Source organism: Rutilus rutilus (assembly GCF_951802725.1).
Source record: "Rutilus rutilus genome assembly, chromosome: 12".
Taxonomy (NCBI): Eukaryota; Metazoa; Chordata; class Actinopteri; order Cypriniformes; family Leuciscidae; genus Rutilus; species Rutilus rutilus.
The window spans coordinates 8,974,624-8,991,246 of NC_140217.1; the positions used below are offsets into that span (position 1 = coordinate 8,974,624).

General features: G+C 38.9%; 1 protein-coding gene across 1 annotated transcript; it reads right to left on the reverse strand.

Moving 5' to 3' along the window:
* Window positions 1-1,079: 1,079 nt before the first annotated feature.
* Window positions 1,080-5,451, reverse strand: coq7 (coenzyme Q7 homolog, ubiquinone (yeast)). The gene is made up of 6 exons (XM_084426353.1): window positions 5,247-5,451; window positions 4,127-4,305; window positions 3,925-4,039; window positions 3,703-3,842; window positions 2,103-2,171; window positions 1,080-1,986 (listed from the first exon to the last, which is right to left on the reverse strand). The coding sequence occupies exons 1-6, from the start codon at window positions 5,335-5,337 to the stop codon at window positions 1,909-1,911; spliced, it is 672 nt and encodes a 223-aa protein (XP_084282479.1). The 5' UTR covers window positions 5,338-5,451; the 3' UTR covers window positions 1,080-1,908.
* Between the last annotated feature and the right edge of the window lie 11,172 nt (window positions 5,452-16,623).

Below are 16,623 nucleotides of genomic sequence, written 5' to 3' on the forward strand. Positions count from 1 at the left end.
TGTCCCTGTTAACATAACGACACTGTATTTTAGCAAGTTTTCACCGTGTGCTAAGTACTGTAAGCAGCTGAATATTAGCATAAATAGATGAATTTTGTAAAATGTTATTAGAAAGACGGCGATCAGAAGTTCAAATATTTAGTGTAGCCTATACTGAAATTCTATATTCAACAAATTAATGACGGCAACAGCGTAACGGACATGTTAGGGCATTGTGGGGATAGAGAAATTGGTCAACTAGAAGTCTATAGAAACTAAAGAGTTTAGAATTGTATATTGTGAACTTGTATCTTTGAAAATGTCATACTATGGCAATCAATATGGATGTGTGAGTGCAGTGAACAGTGAACGAAAAAATGAATGTACATAAATTTGGAAATAATTTCAATGCTTCTTAAGAGACAACTTATTTACAGCTATATAATTTGTAAAAAAAAAACCCATCAAATCAGTGCTTAGAGACATTGATATTTATGGTAGTGTTTAAGTGGAGGAAGAATGCACTCTTGCATTTGGCAACAAATGACCCCAATGCCATTAATGTGTACTTGAAGTTAAATAAACACTATTTAGCAGTCTATTAGCAACAGCCAAGAGATTCATTTAAATCAACACACTCTGAATTCTGAGAATTCTGAATTCTTGAGAAATTAACACACCTAATGAAGCAATGTGGCGTCTCAGAAGGGTTTGACAGCTGTCATTTACAAAATGCCTATTCTAAACAAAATCAGTAACAGTAGACAGTTGTTTAACCTCTTCTCAAACCCTTTGAAATTTATGAGTGTTTTGCAACAGGAGCTAAACTGAGGGACATGATTTATGATTTATGAACACACTGTTTATATATGTGAACTAGAGCGCACCAGTAGTTTGTCTCCGTGTGCAGCAGTATGGCTGGAAGGTGATGTCATCCGAACACTGAAACATCTGATCCATTGTGACGTGGAAAAATTGGATTACAGGAAAGACAAACTGCTCAGTTCACAGAATCTCTGCTTATAAGTGTCAGATGTTACATTCATGTCTGTTTTCATGTTCCTGTAGTTCAAATGCTGGAACATAGTACTAGCAATTTCAAGGTCATGGAGTTTATTTCCAGGAAACGTATGCACTGTAAACTAAAGTGCTTGTTACATGAAGACAAGTAAATATCTTCCACTGTTCTTACAATCTTAAAATATTCTGACAAATGTTCTCTGGAGGTCTGGCCTTCATAGCAAGGTATATTTTCATAGAGCTGTCCATTAAATCTCTTGCATTAAGGGGATAACCCACCCCTAAAAAGATAGTCCACCCCCTCATGTCACTCCAAACCCTTCTTACTTCTGTATTTTTAAGTCAATGGGAACCGAAACTGTTCTTGAACAGTTCTTCAAAATATCTTTTTTATGTTTCACAGAAGAAATAAATGCATACAGGTTTGCAATGACAAAATGATGACAGAAGTTTCATTATAGGTGGACAATCCCTTTAAGTCATTTCCCATATTCTGACCACCAGGTGACGCCATACGGATAACATAACCGTACACGATAATATGCATTTCATATTTCATTACTTCCAAATTACAATCATTTCAATCCTCAAGCCCAAGTCATCTGACTTTACTTAAAACATCTCATCAAAATATAAACTTTTAACTGTAATAATGATGTAATATTTAATCTTATCCTGCTATGGTTTCTGTTATAGCCTCTCTGTAAAGGATGTCTTCTCCAGGTCAAATAAAACATAAAACAATGATTTTGTGAATACATTTATTTGGCCATATTGTGTTTGAATTTTTTAATTATAAAACTTGTGGATACCAAAAGTTCTTTCAGCATCATTTAAACTCTTTCAAAATGTGTTCTCTTTACATCACCTGTTAACCATATTTACATGTGCTACATTGTTAAAATGACTCTAAATACGCTGAGAAATAAAGATGGCAGCTTTGCAGCCAACCTGTATAGCTGTTTTCAAAAGAAAGTATCCTGGCACCTAAAGAGGGAACAAAACGAATTAATAAAATACTTGACATGAAAAAAACACTGCAAAACAGTGTAACATGTACATTTCCCATGATTCAAACAAGGAAACCCACACACAAAACTCACCGACTCAGCGTCATGCTCCAATCCTGTGTCATGATGTTCTATTTCATCATCTCGAAATTCTTTAATAATCTGATTGAATTAAAAACATTTAGTTTATGTTTTAGTGTGTATTTTAGATATCCACCTTTTGCATTTTGCTAAAAAAAAACTAAAACAAGATGAAGTCACCAGATGCACAAGTATTCTAAGTGAAGCCCAAACACACATGCTTTATCAGTATCAGTTTTTTAATGAATAAAATATCACAGAAAGTTTAAACTGAATGAAGGTTAGTGTTATAAAGAACGAGATTACATCTCACAATTCTGACTTCTCAATTCTGACTTTATAACACACAATTGTGAGTTTATATCTCGCAATTCTGACTTTATAACGCAATTCTGACTTTATATCTCACAATTCTGACTTTATATCTCACAATTCGGAGAAATAAAATCAGAATTGCGAGATGTAAACTCACAAAAGTGAGATAAAAGTCGCAATTATCTTTTAAAATGTTTTATTCTGTGGCGGAAAAAATCTTCCATAGCTGCGCGCTTTCCTCTCAATAACAAAATAAACACCACAAAAATAGCAGTGGTGAGAAAGTGTGCTCTCCATTGTGTTCATGTTATTACTGTCTGACCTTGACGGACTGAACAGAATGAATTAACTAGAGATGGGTTAGTCATGAACGATTCGTTCATTTTGAACGAATCTTTAATATGACTCAGAGAGTGATTCGTTCATTTTGTGTTGACCGCGCATGCGCAACATCCTATGGGTTCTGTACTGGAAACAGAAATGATCAGTTCATCTCTCGAGTCTTTGGGTTCGGGTCCGAGTCTTTCATTCTTCCTGTCAGTCCCATAGAGGCTCTGCTGTCAGTACCGGAAAGAGAAATGATTAGTTCACCTCACCTTCTTTTGTCAGAACGAATGACTCGAACCCCAAGACTCAAAAGATGAACTAATCAATTCTGTGTCCGGTACCGACTGCATAGCTCAGCCTATATGGGGCTGTCACATGATGAACGAATGACTCGAACCCAAAGTCGATAGACTCGAAACGTGAACTAATCAACTCTGCATTGCTCAGTTTATGAGGACGTCACGGGATGAACGAACAGCTTCGGGAGGTGAGGTAAACTAACAGACTGCACAGCCAGAAGACCAAGATAAATTAATGAATCGTTTCTGTTTCTCAAAATTTGGCCTTTTCCTTGCATTGCAATTTTTTTCTTATTCTAAATGCGATCAACATTTGATGTGTTTGGAGAATTTGGCTAACATGTAACATTTTAAATATATTCTGCTGAAATGAACGAAATGACTTGGAAAAAGATTCGTTCATTTTGATGAACAAGATTCAAAGATCCGAGTCAGTAAAATGATCCGAACTTCCCACTACTGTTAGCCCTGGAGCACACCCACCTTATTATGTAATCGCCACTGACCAGTGGAAGTTTGAAGGCATTTACCAGCTGGAGTTGTTTCGAACTTCCGAAACAAACTCCAAACAACGTTTTGGCCTGATTTTGTTCACACCAGTTCATTTGAAGTATATCAAGTCCTTTATTGTAAGTGTGCAAGCACAGCACTGGTATAAGCACACACATTACCTGTAATAACTCTGTATATCTCTCTGGATCAGTCTCCATAAGTGTTCGGATTTGGCTGTTGTAGTGCTCTGAGATGCTCTCCTCTACTGCAACAGTGCAAGCCATGGCTCCTTCCTTACCCAGAAGAGCAGTACAGGCCCCTGAAACCACGGAGGTAAGAGTAAATTATTACAAGCTACAGTGCAAAAGCAAGTAAATAAGCATGTATCCATAAGAACGTACCTAATGCAAAACCAGCGATATTCCATAGCGGCAACAATAATGTTGGTCGAACCCGATGTTCGCCCAGGATCTCGTTAAACTTTTCCAAATGTATTTTCTCTTGGTCCCACATATGCTGCAGATGTGAAAAGCACATTTACATCAGTTATTCCATTTAACTTGCCGTATGTGCATTTAAAGTCATTAGATTGACGTTCAGTACTTGGATTAGAGGCCCTGTCTGAGTTCTTCCGAGAACTGCCATCTGACCAGCGTAGATGCGATTGGCTCCGTACTCTCCTGCATGGTCAACCCTCAACATACTGTCCAGCATGGCTTTCTCCTCTTCGTCACGTGGTGGAGGAAGGACGCTGTATCTTCTACATAACACGGAGGCATTTACTGCACACATACAAACACAATAACTCTGTAAGACAAAGAACACTCACTTTGCCTCTAAATATACAAAAGATTGGACACTCCTTCTCACTGTTTTTTATTACTATTTCCACATTTTTAAATAACAGTAATCACTTCACAAACTATGAAACAGCAAAAATGAAAATATGGGAATTTCTGTATGTAGTACTAGTGACCATAATGTACAATCTGGTTTTTATAAATATGTATGATAAACTATTGTATAACATATATGATATAACACAACGGGATTTTTGGCCTGTTCCACATCAAAATATATTTGTCCTTCGCAGAAAAATTTAAACGACACAATAATTTATTGAATTTATATTCAATTAAGTGATAAAAGCTAAATATTTTTTATATATTATATCATTTTAGTTACAAAAAAAACACCAAACTATATTTAGCAGTGTCCCGTATTTTGTGTGCAACACTTTAGCAGCAAAACTGCAAACCCAATAGAAAATAAATAGAAAATTAAATTTCACAATTTCAACATTTTCTGAAGGCTAAGCAATTCCATAATGACCATTTGTTGAAAACAAATAAATAAAATGTTTCAGGTCTTATTTTGAACCCAGTTAGTAAATTTATATTCAGTACATTAGGAGGACAATAATAATGTGGGCACAGTATCATCATTCACATACCTGCATTCTAAAAATGTTGTTCTTATATGCAAGTTTCTGAAATATTAAGATGATTAAGATGAACTACACAATCTCTAAAATAAAAAAGTATATGTCATTTAAATAACGAGTTTTGATTTTTTCCCCCCACTGTTCTTATTACCAGGTTAAGGCCATCACTAAAAGTAATAATTTCAACAGTATTACACCTGAAGTTCGAGGAATTGTTTTCTTGACATCAGTGTGTGATCCAGCTGTCATGAGCTCACACATACATGCACATAACGTTACCTCTGTTTACTGCGCGACAGTTCCTTACGCTTGATGGACAGAAAACAAGACTAAGGTCAGGTCTCAAAGCACACTTCGCGGCTCTCTGCATGTCTAGAAATGATACAATTATATATCGCACTCTGTAAAGAGAAAAATTATGTATTAGTACTGAAGGTTGTGGCGCTTTTAAGTGACGTCATCGCGTCGCTACTTGCTCGTGCATGCTGGTGGAAAAGGCCATAAAGTATTTATTATGTCTATGGAAAGGGCACTCTATAATATGTCACAGAGAACATGGTTTGTGGAAACAACCATAACAAACAAAGAAAACTGTTTGTAAAGATCACAAAATATTCCTTGTGTATTTTTCAATAGTTTTTCAATATTTCACGGAATGGCCCATAGGTGGCACTCACACACAAATTAGTCCAACTAGTGCAAGTCATTTAAATGTATCGAAACAATAGGCTACAGAAAACATTTGTCAATAGGACAGCTAAATTCTCCAAGAACTTTTTTAATTTTTTATTAATGCTTAAAACAATACACAAGTAATAACAGATAACAACAGAATACAAAAACAACAACAAAACAAAACAATGGGGGGAATAATATAAATTGAACAATTGACAAATTATGAGAATTACATGACACTGAAAAAAGGAAAAGAATTACAAACAGATAATGTTTTTAAGGCTTTTTTGTTCTCAGACAACTTAATTGAAAATAGGTAGGCTATTTTTCAAGTTTTTTCACAAATATAAGAAAGAGAGGTTTAGCATTTAGATATTTAGATTTATGAATATGGAATTTTGCTAGCAACAAGATCAACGACTCGCTGCAAACTGTAGCGCTGGGACGTCACGTATTTGCGTCACGTGTTACGTGTGGCATGTCTTTAAAACGCATGCGCAAGAGGAGATAACAATTTCTAAAATTACGTCTTTTACTCATAAATCTCCTCCAAATTGATCGGATAATGAATATCTTGAGTTATACACGCTTCAAAGCCAATTAGATGATATTTATAAAAGGAAGGCAGAGGGGGCTTTCATTAGATCTAGACAGAGATGGTTGGAAAAAGGTGAACAGAATTCGGCATATTTCTTTCAATTAGAAAAATTCCATGCAAAAACAAATACAATTTTGCATTTGAATATTAATGGTACGATAACACATGATTCAAAGCTGATTTCAGATTACTGTTCAACCTTTTAGCACTCTTTATAAATCAGGATTTAATGAAACTTATTCCTCTGTTTTTATAGATAGTCTTCGAAAACTATAAATGAAGATAAAAAAAAAAAAAACATTGTGATAGTTCTATATGTATAAAAGAAGTCCTTCAAGCTATTACAGATCTTAAATTAAATAAATCCCCTGGTGTAGATGGGTTAAATTCTGAATTCTATAAAACCTTTTCAGAAGAACTTGCTCCTTTTCTTTTAAATCTTTTCTTACAGTCTATTGAGTAAACTACCCTGACTCAAGGCCTAATTATCTTAATTCCCAAACCAAAAAAAAGACACTTTAATTTTAGACAATTGGAGACCAGTTTCCCTTCTTAATAATGATTATAAAATTTTAGCCTCTATATTAGCTTCTAGAATTAAGACAACTCTGGATTCAATTATCGATGACACACAGTCAGGTTTTATGAGTAATAGACACATTTCGAATAATATTCGCTTGGTATTAGGCCTTGTTGATTACCCACATCTATACCCAGACGAGAGTTTCATTTTTTTTTTTGACTTCCATAAGGCCTTCGACACTGTTGAACATCATTTCATATATTCGGCCCTAAACAAATTTGGTTTCGGTGATTTTTTTATTAATTCCATTAAAACGTTATACTCTATGCAAATTGTTCAATCAAACTGTGTAATGGCACCTCACCCAGATTTAATCTCAGTTGTGGTATCAGACAGGGATGCCCTATTTCCCCATATTTATTTTTACTTTGTTCACAACTTCTTGCCGACCATATTAAACAGAGCCCTTTAAGAGGTATCACTGCTGCTGGCAGTGAAATAATTATTAGTCAATTAGCCGACGATACTACACTTTTTTTAAAAGATGCAGGGGAAATACCTTTAGCCCTCAAGATTATTCATACATTCTCAAAAGCTTCAGGGCTTCACCTGAATGTGAATTAATGTCTCTTAAAAACAGTAATCTTCTGTCAATTTGTAATATTCCCATTAAAGATGAAATCACATATTTAGGTATTAAGATTGTAAAGAATGAAGAGGAACGATGTAAACTTAAAAAAAATTAAATCAGTGGTTAATGAGAGACCTATCCTTGAGGGGGAGAGTACTGATCACAAAGGCAGGGGGCATCCCGAGACTTACATATGCAGCGCTCTCCTTAGCAGTTAATGATAATACTTGTAAAATTATTGATAAAATGCTGTTTAACTTCTTATGGAAAAATAAAACCCATTGTATAAAAAAAATCTGTGGTTATGAACTCAACTGAAAATGGAGGCCTGAACTTCTTAGATTTTACCACCCTTAATCACACCTTCAAAGTTAACTGGATTAAGCAATTCCTTATCTGGAATATTATACCTCACTTTATCCTTTCACAAGTTGGTGGTCTCCAATTTCTTTTGCTTTGTGACTACAGTATTACCAAGCTTCCTTTAAAACTGTCTAACTTTCATAAACAAATGCTTCTTTCCTGGAATTTAATCTATAAACACAATTTATCTCCAAACAGGTGCTTTATATGGAATAATAAGCACATTATATATAAATCTAAATCTTTATTTTTTATAAATTGGTTTGGTAATGATATAATTTTTGTTAGACAACTGTATAACAATGAAGGTCTTATGTTGACCTACTCTGAATTCCTTTCTAAATATAATATTTGTTAAAAAGGCCCATTGTGAATTTTGTATTGAGTGTGAGACTTGCTCTGGCAATCAGCCAATCTCAGAGCACGCTGTCAAACCAGCAACGTGATAACAATAGGCTCCGCCCATCTCTAGCAGGTGGCATTGATTGGCATTAGCAGTAAATAGCTCTGCATGTGAGTGTCGCAAACAGACTCTGCTTTCTTGCCATTGAGGTGTGCATGTGCGTATCTTATACAAGTAAGTTGGTTTATGTATTTCAACTCATGTCAACTGTTTAATGAAATGCATTTGTTTGATACTATTTTGTCTACTCATTGTTTAAGGATACTTCACATTTAATTAGGGATTTCATTTGTGTTTATGCATTTGCATGATGTTGTTTACGTTTCATGGAATCATTTCTGCTGCATCACATTGTATGTATTTATCTTGTTATTGAATTGGTTGTGTTATGTTATATTGATATATATATTGTATGTTTTGTTTTAGACCACACACACCCATACTCATGGTCTCAAGAATATACTCACCTGCACTCATGTGCTAAGCTTATTGAAGCATTATGAAATTGCTGTGGAGAAAATAAAGCTACAAAGAAAACTTTCTGCTCCTTCTTCATGTCTCTAACCGGACATCTGTGGTGAACTAGTCCCCCACTGGCAAACTCAAACTGATTGCAAACAACAGTTTTCTTTATGGTCCTTCGAGCCGGAGCAAGAGTTTTCCACAGTTATGGAGAAGCAGATATCAGCTGAAGTCCCTGTTGTGCGGCCCAGGAGACAATCGTCTTTTCCAGCACATTTGCAGGATTATGATTTGACTGGTTATAACCTACATAGATCCTTATCACCACCCAACTATTCTCACAAATCTTCTTGTGCTGCATCTGTCGACGAGGATGTCAGGATGGACACCCCACAGGCACCAGCACATCATAGTGATTATCACAGTCCACAACGGTGGTATATAACAGATCAGTGGGACCAGCAAATGGAAGCCCTGCGGGATGAAAATGCTGATTTAAGGAAACTCCACCGAGACCTGATTGTCACGGCTCAGCAGCTGAATGAGGAAAGAGATGATCTGAAGCAGGCCAACATTAAGTTCACGTCACAGATGTCTCAATTGGAAGAAGAGGTGAAAGAATTGCTAAGTTGGCGAAATCAGCAGTCACAGTTTCCTCAGCTATTATCTCCACTTCCTGTACCTGGTTCATCAAAGACCCAAGACCGCTCTAGACCAGTACCAGCCCCACGAAAGTCCAGAGTAATTGAGCCGGTATCAAATGCAAAAAATGCCCAGGCATCTTATGAAGCATTACAAGATCGTAGAACAGCGGAAAGTTCGGAAAGCTCAGACGATTCAAGCAGTCAAGAAAGTCATTCCTCTTCTGTTGATGATGGCATGAGAAACCTGCGTCTGCACTCATCCAGGTACCAAAAGGTTAACATCAGTCCACCAATTGACCGACAGATCAATAGGAGTCAAGATGGAAGACCTGAGGTCAACATGGTTCCAAGAAGTCATGTCCGATCACCATCTCCACAATCATCCATCAGGCCAAGGCACAAGTTATCATCTAGGAGTAGAAGGCATCACCACTCTCCAAGTTTATTGGTTGAGCAAGAAAGAGTATATCGTGGACCTACTCCTACGATTCCTGACCTGATTCACCCAAACCCCAGAGAGTTTGCACGCCTTAAGATTGCTTTGGAAAACATGCTGCCAGTTGATTCCACAGAGCACTTCAAATTCCATATTCTGCTAGAACATCTCAAGCTTGAAGAAGCACAGCTAATTGCTGAATCTTACAGCAGTTCACGTCATCCTTATACCAAAACCATGGGTGCCCTCAATAAGCAGTATGGTCAGCCACATCAGATGGCGTTGCAGCGAATAGTGGAATTGATGGAGGGGCCAAGCATCAACACTGGAGATATCAGAACCTTCCGAATGTATGCTCTGAGAGTGAGATCCTTGGTGGGAATGTTGCGACAACTAGGTAAGCCTGGTAAAGTAGAATTAAAATGTGGATCTCATGTGTCCAGACTTCTGGGTAAATTGCCACATGATCTGCGAAGCAGTTTCAGAAGATTCATCTATCCATTAGATGTAAAGATTCCAACACTCCTTGACTTCTCAGACTGGTTAGAATATGAAATCCAGGTTCAAGGAGATTCCACCAGATATGCAAGTCAATCTGGTAGAGGGTACTCGTCCAGGTCATCCTGGGACGACCCACCAAGGAAGACCAAATCTTTCCACAAAGGGACAGAAGTTCTACTTGGTACTGAGAAATACCCTTCAGCATCTCAATCACCTGTCACAGTTAAGACCACCATGGCAAAACCTTACTGCCCTTACTGTGATAATAACAAACACTCATTGAATACCTGCGCCAATTTCTCTCAACTCTCCAAATTTCAGAGGCAAGATTGGATTAAGGGCCAGAATAGATGCTGGCGCTGTGGACGGGACCATAGATCATCAGAGTGTAATCTTAAGATGCGCTGTAAGGCATGTAATGGGCGTCACTTAGTTGTTCTTCATGAAGTTAATGTACGGAGCAAGGAGAGAACAGTACAAAGAGAGGACCCATCTGCTAGCCTTATCAGGGGGGAGGCCGCCAACGATGTACTATTCATTGACAAGCCCCCAGGAAGTCGGAAGGTACTGTTGAAAGTATGTAAAATCATTCTGAGAAATGGAGATCGATCCATGAAAGCTTACGCCATTCTTGATGATGGCTCCGAAAGGAGCATTTTATTACACACTGCAGCTAGCCAGCTGAAATTGAAAGGTAAGCCGGAGGACCTGCCCCTGCGCACAGTCAGACAAGAGTTAAAGGTCCTGCATGGGGCGGCTGTATCCTTCAACCTCTCACCAGCCTGTCAGCCAGACAAGGTATATCCAATCAGCGGAGCTTTCACTGCGCCAGAGCTGGGGCTTGGAGTGCACTGTCATCCTATTAAGGCTTTACGGAAAAGGTACCGTCACCTTAAAGGACTTCCCCTCCAAGAGATTAAAACTGCTCATCCAGTTTTGCTCATTGGATCAGACTACCCTCATTTAATTGCTCCAGTCGAACCAGTTCGCTTGGGCCCCCCAGGAGGTCCTGCAGCGATTAAAACTCTCCTTGGATGGACTTTGCAAGGACCAGTTCAGGCTCTGCAACACAGCCTCACAGAGCAACAATGTCTGTTCACAAGTTTGTCACCTTCTGTTACTCTGCATGAACAAGTTGAACGACTCTGGCAAATGGATGTCCTTCCTTGGAGGGATGAGAAGACAAGTACTAGATCAGTACGTGACCAGCAGTCATTAAAACTACTGGAACAAAAAACTGTCAGAGTTCAAGTCGATGGGATTCAGCGATATGCTACCCCACTGCTCAGAGTCCAAAATATGCCCTCTCTTCATGCACCCAAAGCAGCGGTAATGCCTCAGCTAAGAAGCCTAGAGCGTCGCCTCAGTAAGTCTCCTGCTCAAGCAGCTATCTACCAGGCTGAGATTAAACGACTGGAGCAGGCAGGTTACATTGTTGAACTACAGTCAGGAGCCGAAGACACTCCAGTAAGTTGGTATATCCCACACCATATGGTTGAACATAATGGGAAACATAGAGTAGTTTTCAACTGTTCATTCCAGTTTCAAGGAAACAACCTTAATGAACTGTTACTTCCAGGACCTACCCTGACTTCCTCCTTACTGGCTGTGCTACTAAGATTCAGAGAACATTCTATCGCTATCAGTAGCGACATCAAAGGAATGTTCCACCAGATAAGACTCCTTCCTGAAGATCGACCCCTTCTCCGTTTCTTATGGAGAGACCAAGAAAGAGAAGTTCAGCCCAGAGTGTTTGAATGGCAAGTTCTCCCCTTTGGGACCACTAGTAGTCCATGTTGCGCCGTCTTTGCCTTGCAGAAGCATGTCTTGGAAAATAGTCAGCCTGGTGAAAAGATACATGATGCTGTACTGAAAGCATTTTATGTAGACAATTACTTGCAAAGTCTGCCCTCGGTAGATGAAGCAAAGCTCATGGTAGACCAGTTGCAGAGTACCTTGGCAGACGGAGGATTCGAACTCAGGCAATGGGCCAGTAATGCGCCTTTCACCATCAGTCACTTACCAGCAGCATCCAGATCGGACAGTGCTGAGCAATTGATATTCAAGGGTAATGCCTCAAACCATGAATCAGTGCTTGGATTGCAGTGGAACTGTCAAACTGATACTTTGTCCTATAAGCTCCGTGCTGTAAAGTACCAAGAAGTTACTATGCGCAATATATATAAGGTGCTTGCCAGTCAATATGATCCTCTTGGCTACATCATCCCATACACCACACGTGCCAAGGTGATTGTGCAGCGACTATGGGACAAAAGGAGGGATTGGGATGATCCCAAGTTACCAGAAGATCTGATGAATGCATGGAACAGATGGGCAGAGGAGCTTAGTGACTTACAAAAGATAGTCTTACCCAGATGCTATTGTACTGCACCGAAGGATGATCTTTTCAGCCAGCGAGATATCCATATCTTCTGTGACGCGTCTGAGTCAGCTTATGGGTCAGTCGCCTATCTTCGAACGGAAGACCGGCAGGGAGAAGTGGAGATCACATTCATAGTGGCCAGATCAAGAGTGGCTCCTAAGAAACGGCTGTCAATACCTCGTCTAGAACTATGTGCAGCCCTGACAGGTGCGCAGTTGGCGAAGACCCTACAGAAGGAATTGACTTTGCCGATTCGACAAGTTTTCATTTGGACCGATGCCACCACTGTTTTGACCTGGATTAGATCTGAATCCTGCCGATTCAAGATTTTCGTTGGTACAAGGGTGACAGAGATTCAGGACCTTACCAGCCACTGTGAGTGGCGTTATGTGGCTTCAGATAGCAACCCGGCGGATGATATCACCCGAGGCAAAAGGCTGGCAGATTTAGGGCCACAAAGTCGTTGGAATACAGGGCCCCCATTTCTTCATCTTTCATCTGATCAGTGGCAGGTTACACCCCCATCTTCTTTGATTGACAGTGATGAACTAAGAAACTCTACATTCTGTGGTCTGACTAATACTGCACATCGCTTGTCCATGCCCGATCTAAGCACATTTTTGACCTTTCAAGAATTACTGACAGCCATCGCAGAATCTCTCAGGGAGGATGGGGCAAATCTATCAGCTGAAGACTTTCAACAGGCTGAGATAGCTATCCTTCAGCAAGCCCAATGGGAAAGCTTCCCCTCCGAAATGGCACAACTTACAACGGGGAAACAACTGAATAGCAACAGTCGGCTCCTTAGCCTTGCTCCCGAACTTGACTGTGTAAGTCGACTCCTTAGGGTAGGAGGTCGTCTTCGCTGCTGTGAAGAGATTGAGCCTGAGTTGATGCATCCTATTGTTCTGGATTCTCATCATCCTGTCACTAATCTTCTTATTAAAGACTATGATGCAAAGCTGCTTCACCCAGGACCTGAGAGAGTACTGGCAGAAATGCGTCGAAAATACTGGATCCTTCGGGGTAGGGAAGCAATCCGACATTATCAGCGCAAGAATTGTTTAGAGTGTCAGAAGCTTCGTAAAAAGCCACAGATACCCAGAATGGCAGATCTGCCTCCAGCCAGACTACGTCTCTTCAAACCCGCATTTTATTCTACTGGTATTGACTGTTTCGGGCCATACACAGTAAAAATTGGACGGAGAAATGAGAAGCGCTGGGGTATTTTGTTCAAGTGCATGACAACTCGTGCGGTGTACATCGACCTCCTTCCAAGACTTGATTCAGACTCCTTCCTTATGGCCATTAGGCGTTTCATAGCCCGACGTGGGAAGCCTTTGGAAGTTTTATGTGATCAAGGCACGAATTTTAAAGGAGGGGAAAGGGAGCTACGACAGGCATTTGGCGAACTAGTTCCAGAGCTTCAGAACCAGCTTGCCAGTCAGCAGATTATCTTCCGTTTCAACCCACCTCATGCCCCACACTTTGGTGGGTGTTGGGAAAGGGAGATTCGTTCCCTGAAACAAGCTCTACAGGTCACTCTGGGAACTCAGTCTATACCTGAGGAAACTCTTCTCACTACACTCATTGAGATTGAAGGGATCTTAAATTCTAAACCCCTGGGGTATACCTCCTCGAATGCCTCTGATCCAATTCCTATCACTCCTAATTCGCTCCTTATGGGGCGGCCGGATTCGTCCCTTCCTCAAGTGATATACCCTCAGAGTGAAATACTGAGTCGACGTCGTTGGCGTCATAGCCAAGTCCTAGCAGATCACTTTTGGAAGCGGTTTATCAAGTTCTATTTGCCTGACCTTCAAACTCGTAGCAAGTGGCAACGAGAGTCACCCGATATCAAGGTTGGAACTACAGTTATGATTGTGGACCCTCAATTTCCCAGGGCCCTGTGGCCCACTGGTCAGATCTCACAAGTATTCCCTGGGGTGGATAATAAAGTCAGGACTGTTGAAGTGAGAATTAAGGACAAGGTTTATGTGCGACCTGTGGCTAAGGTTATACAGCTGCCTGAGATTCCAGACTAAAATTGGACTTTGACCTTTTTTTTATAATGGACAGATTTCCTCATTTTTAGAAATCTGGGGGCGGCTGTTAAAAAGGCCCATTGTGAATTTTGTATTGAGTGTGAGACTTGCTCTGGCAATCAGCCAATCTCAGAGCACGCTGTCAAACCAGCAACGTGATAACAATAGGCTCCGCCCATCTCTAGCAGGTGGCATTGATTGGCATTAGCAGTAAATAGCTCTGCATGTGAGTGTCGCAAACAGACTCTGCTTTCTTGCCATTGAGGTGTGCATGTGCGTATCTTATACAAGTAAGTTGGTTTATGTATTTCAACTCATGTCAACTGTTTAATGAAATGCATTTGTTTGATACTATTTTGTCTACTCATTGTTTAAGGATACTTCACATTTAATTAGGGATTTCATTTGTGTTTATGCATTTGCATGATGTTGTTTACGTTTCATGGAATCATTTCTGCTGCATCACATTGTATGTATTTATCTTGTTATTGAATTGGTTGTGTTATGTTATATTGATATATATATTGTATGTTTTGTTTTAGACCACACACACCCATACTCATGGTCTCAAGAATATACTCACCTGCACTCATGTGCTAAGCTTATTGAAGCATTATGAAATTGCTGTGGAGAAAATAAAGCTACAAAGAAAACTTTCTGCTCCTTCTTCATGTCTCTAACCGGACATCTGTGGTGAACTAGTCCCCCACTGGCAAACTCAAACTGATTGCAAACAACAGTTTTCTTTAATATTCCAGTTACTCCTAAGGACTTTGCTGTGGTTGTGGATGCTGTTCCTTCTGGTCTAAACATGCTTCTTAAAAACACCTGTCCTCTGCTCTCTCCATACTCGTTGGATCCTGCTGATACTGAAGTAGGCCGTATCTGTTTCTCTCTTTCCTGCATTAAAAATAATAATCGTTGTGTACGGGCTTTGTTCCAAAGGGATATTGTCTCCAGACCTGCTATTAAATCATTTTGGAATGGTTGTGCTGATGATCTGTTATGGAATAAAATCTGGAAACTTCCTCACAAATATTTAATCACAAACAAAATCAAAGAAATTTCACTTAAAATCATTTATAAATATTACCCATGTAATTATTATCTTGTGAACAGATTTAATTGTGATATTGATACACTTTGTACATTTTGTGATCTACATGATGAAACATTTGATCATTTATTTTGGAGTTGTCCTCATACAGTTTGTTTTTGGTCAGATTTTTGTTCCTTTATTAAGGCTCATATCATGCCCAGCTTTCAACTGTGCTTTAAAAATTTATTATTATTTTTTTTTTTCTCTTATCATGACAAATCCTTTCATAAGGAATATTACTTAATTAATCTGCTTCTTCTGTTAGCGAAATTTAGTATTCATAAATGTAAATTTGCAGGAAACAAGCCTTTATTTTTCACTTTAAGAGCAGAAATTGTACAATACCTAAACACAATATTGGATTTGAAAAATAAGAAAGCTACAAAGTGTCTCAATCTGTAAACATTTTCAAATTTTTGTTTAACTTTTAAATTTGTCGCTGTTTATGTATGTATTTTATGTTTGTTTACCTGCTTTACTCCTCCCTAACTGTAATTGTAATCTTAAAATCAATAAAAATCGCGTTGACAGCGCTATTGCGTTTACGCGGTGACATCACGTGTTTTGACGTCACGTGTCTTTAAAACGCATGCGCATAATGTTTTAATAAAATGTTAAAGTATTAAAAAACAAACAAACTCTAAAGTAATAACAAAAGCAGCAGAAAAGTAAATCCACTTGTTTAGATTGATAAATGCAATGAATTTATTTGCAATCTATAGTTAAAAACACTTCGTATTTATTTTAAACTGCTACATTTACGTTCACAGATAAGTTGGCAACATTTTAAATACAGTACAACTTGATCTAACTTACTTCAAAAGGATAGTTGCTCAGCAGAAGGATGCCCCACCAACTTGTAATTGTTAGCATGTCAGTCTGGATTTGAAAAG

Coding starts and splice junctions, on each gene's coding strand:
- coq7 (XM_084426353.1), bottom strand. CDS start 5,337: ATGCAGAGAGCCGCGAAGTGTGCTTTGAGACCTGACCTTAGTCTTGTT. Junction 2,172..3,702: donor GATATACAGAGTTATTACAG/GTAATGTGTGTG, acceptor TAATTCAATCAG/ATTATTAAAGAATTTCGAGA. Junction 1,987..2,102: donor TGGAGCATGACGCTGAGTCG/GTGAGTTTTGTG, acceptor TTCCCTCTTTAG/GTGCCAGGATACTTTCTTTT.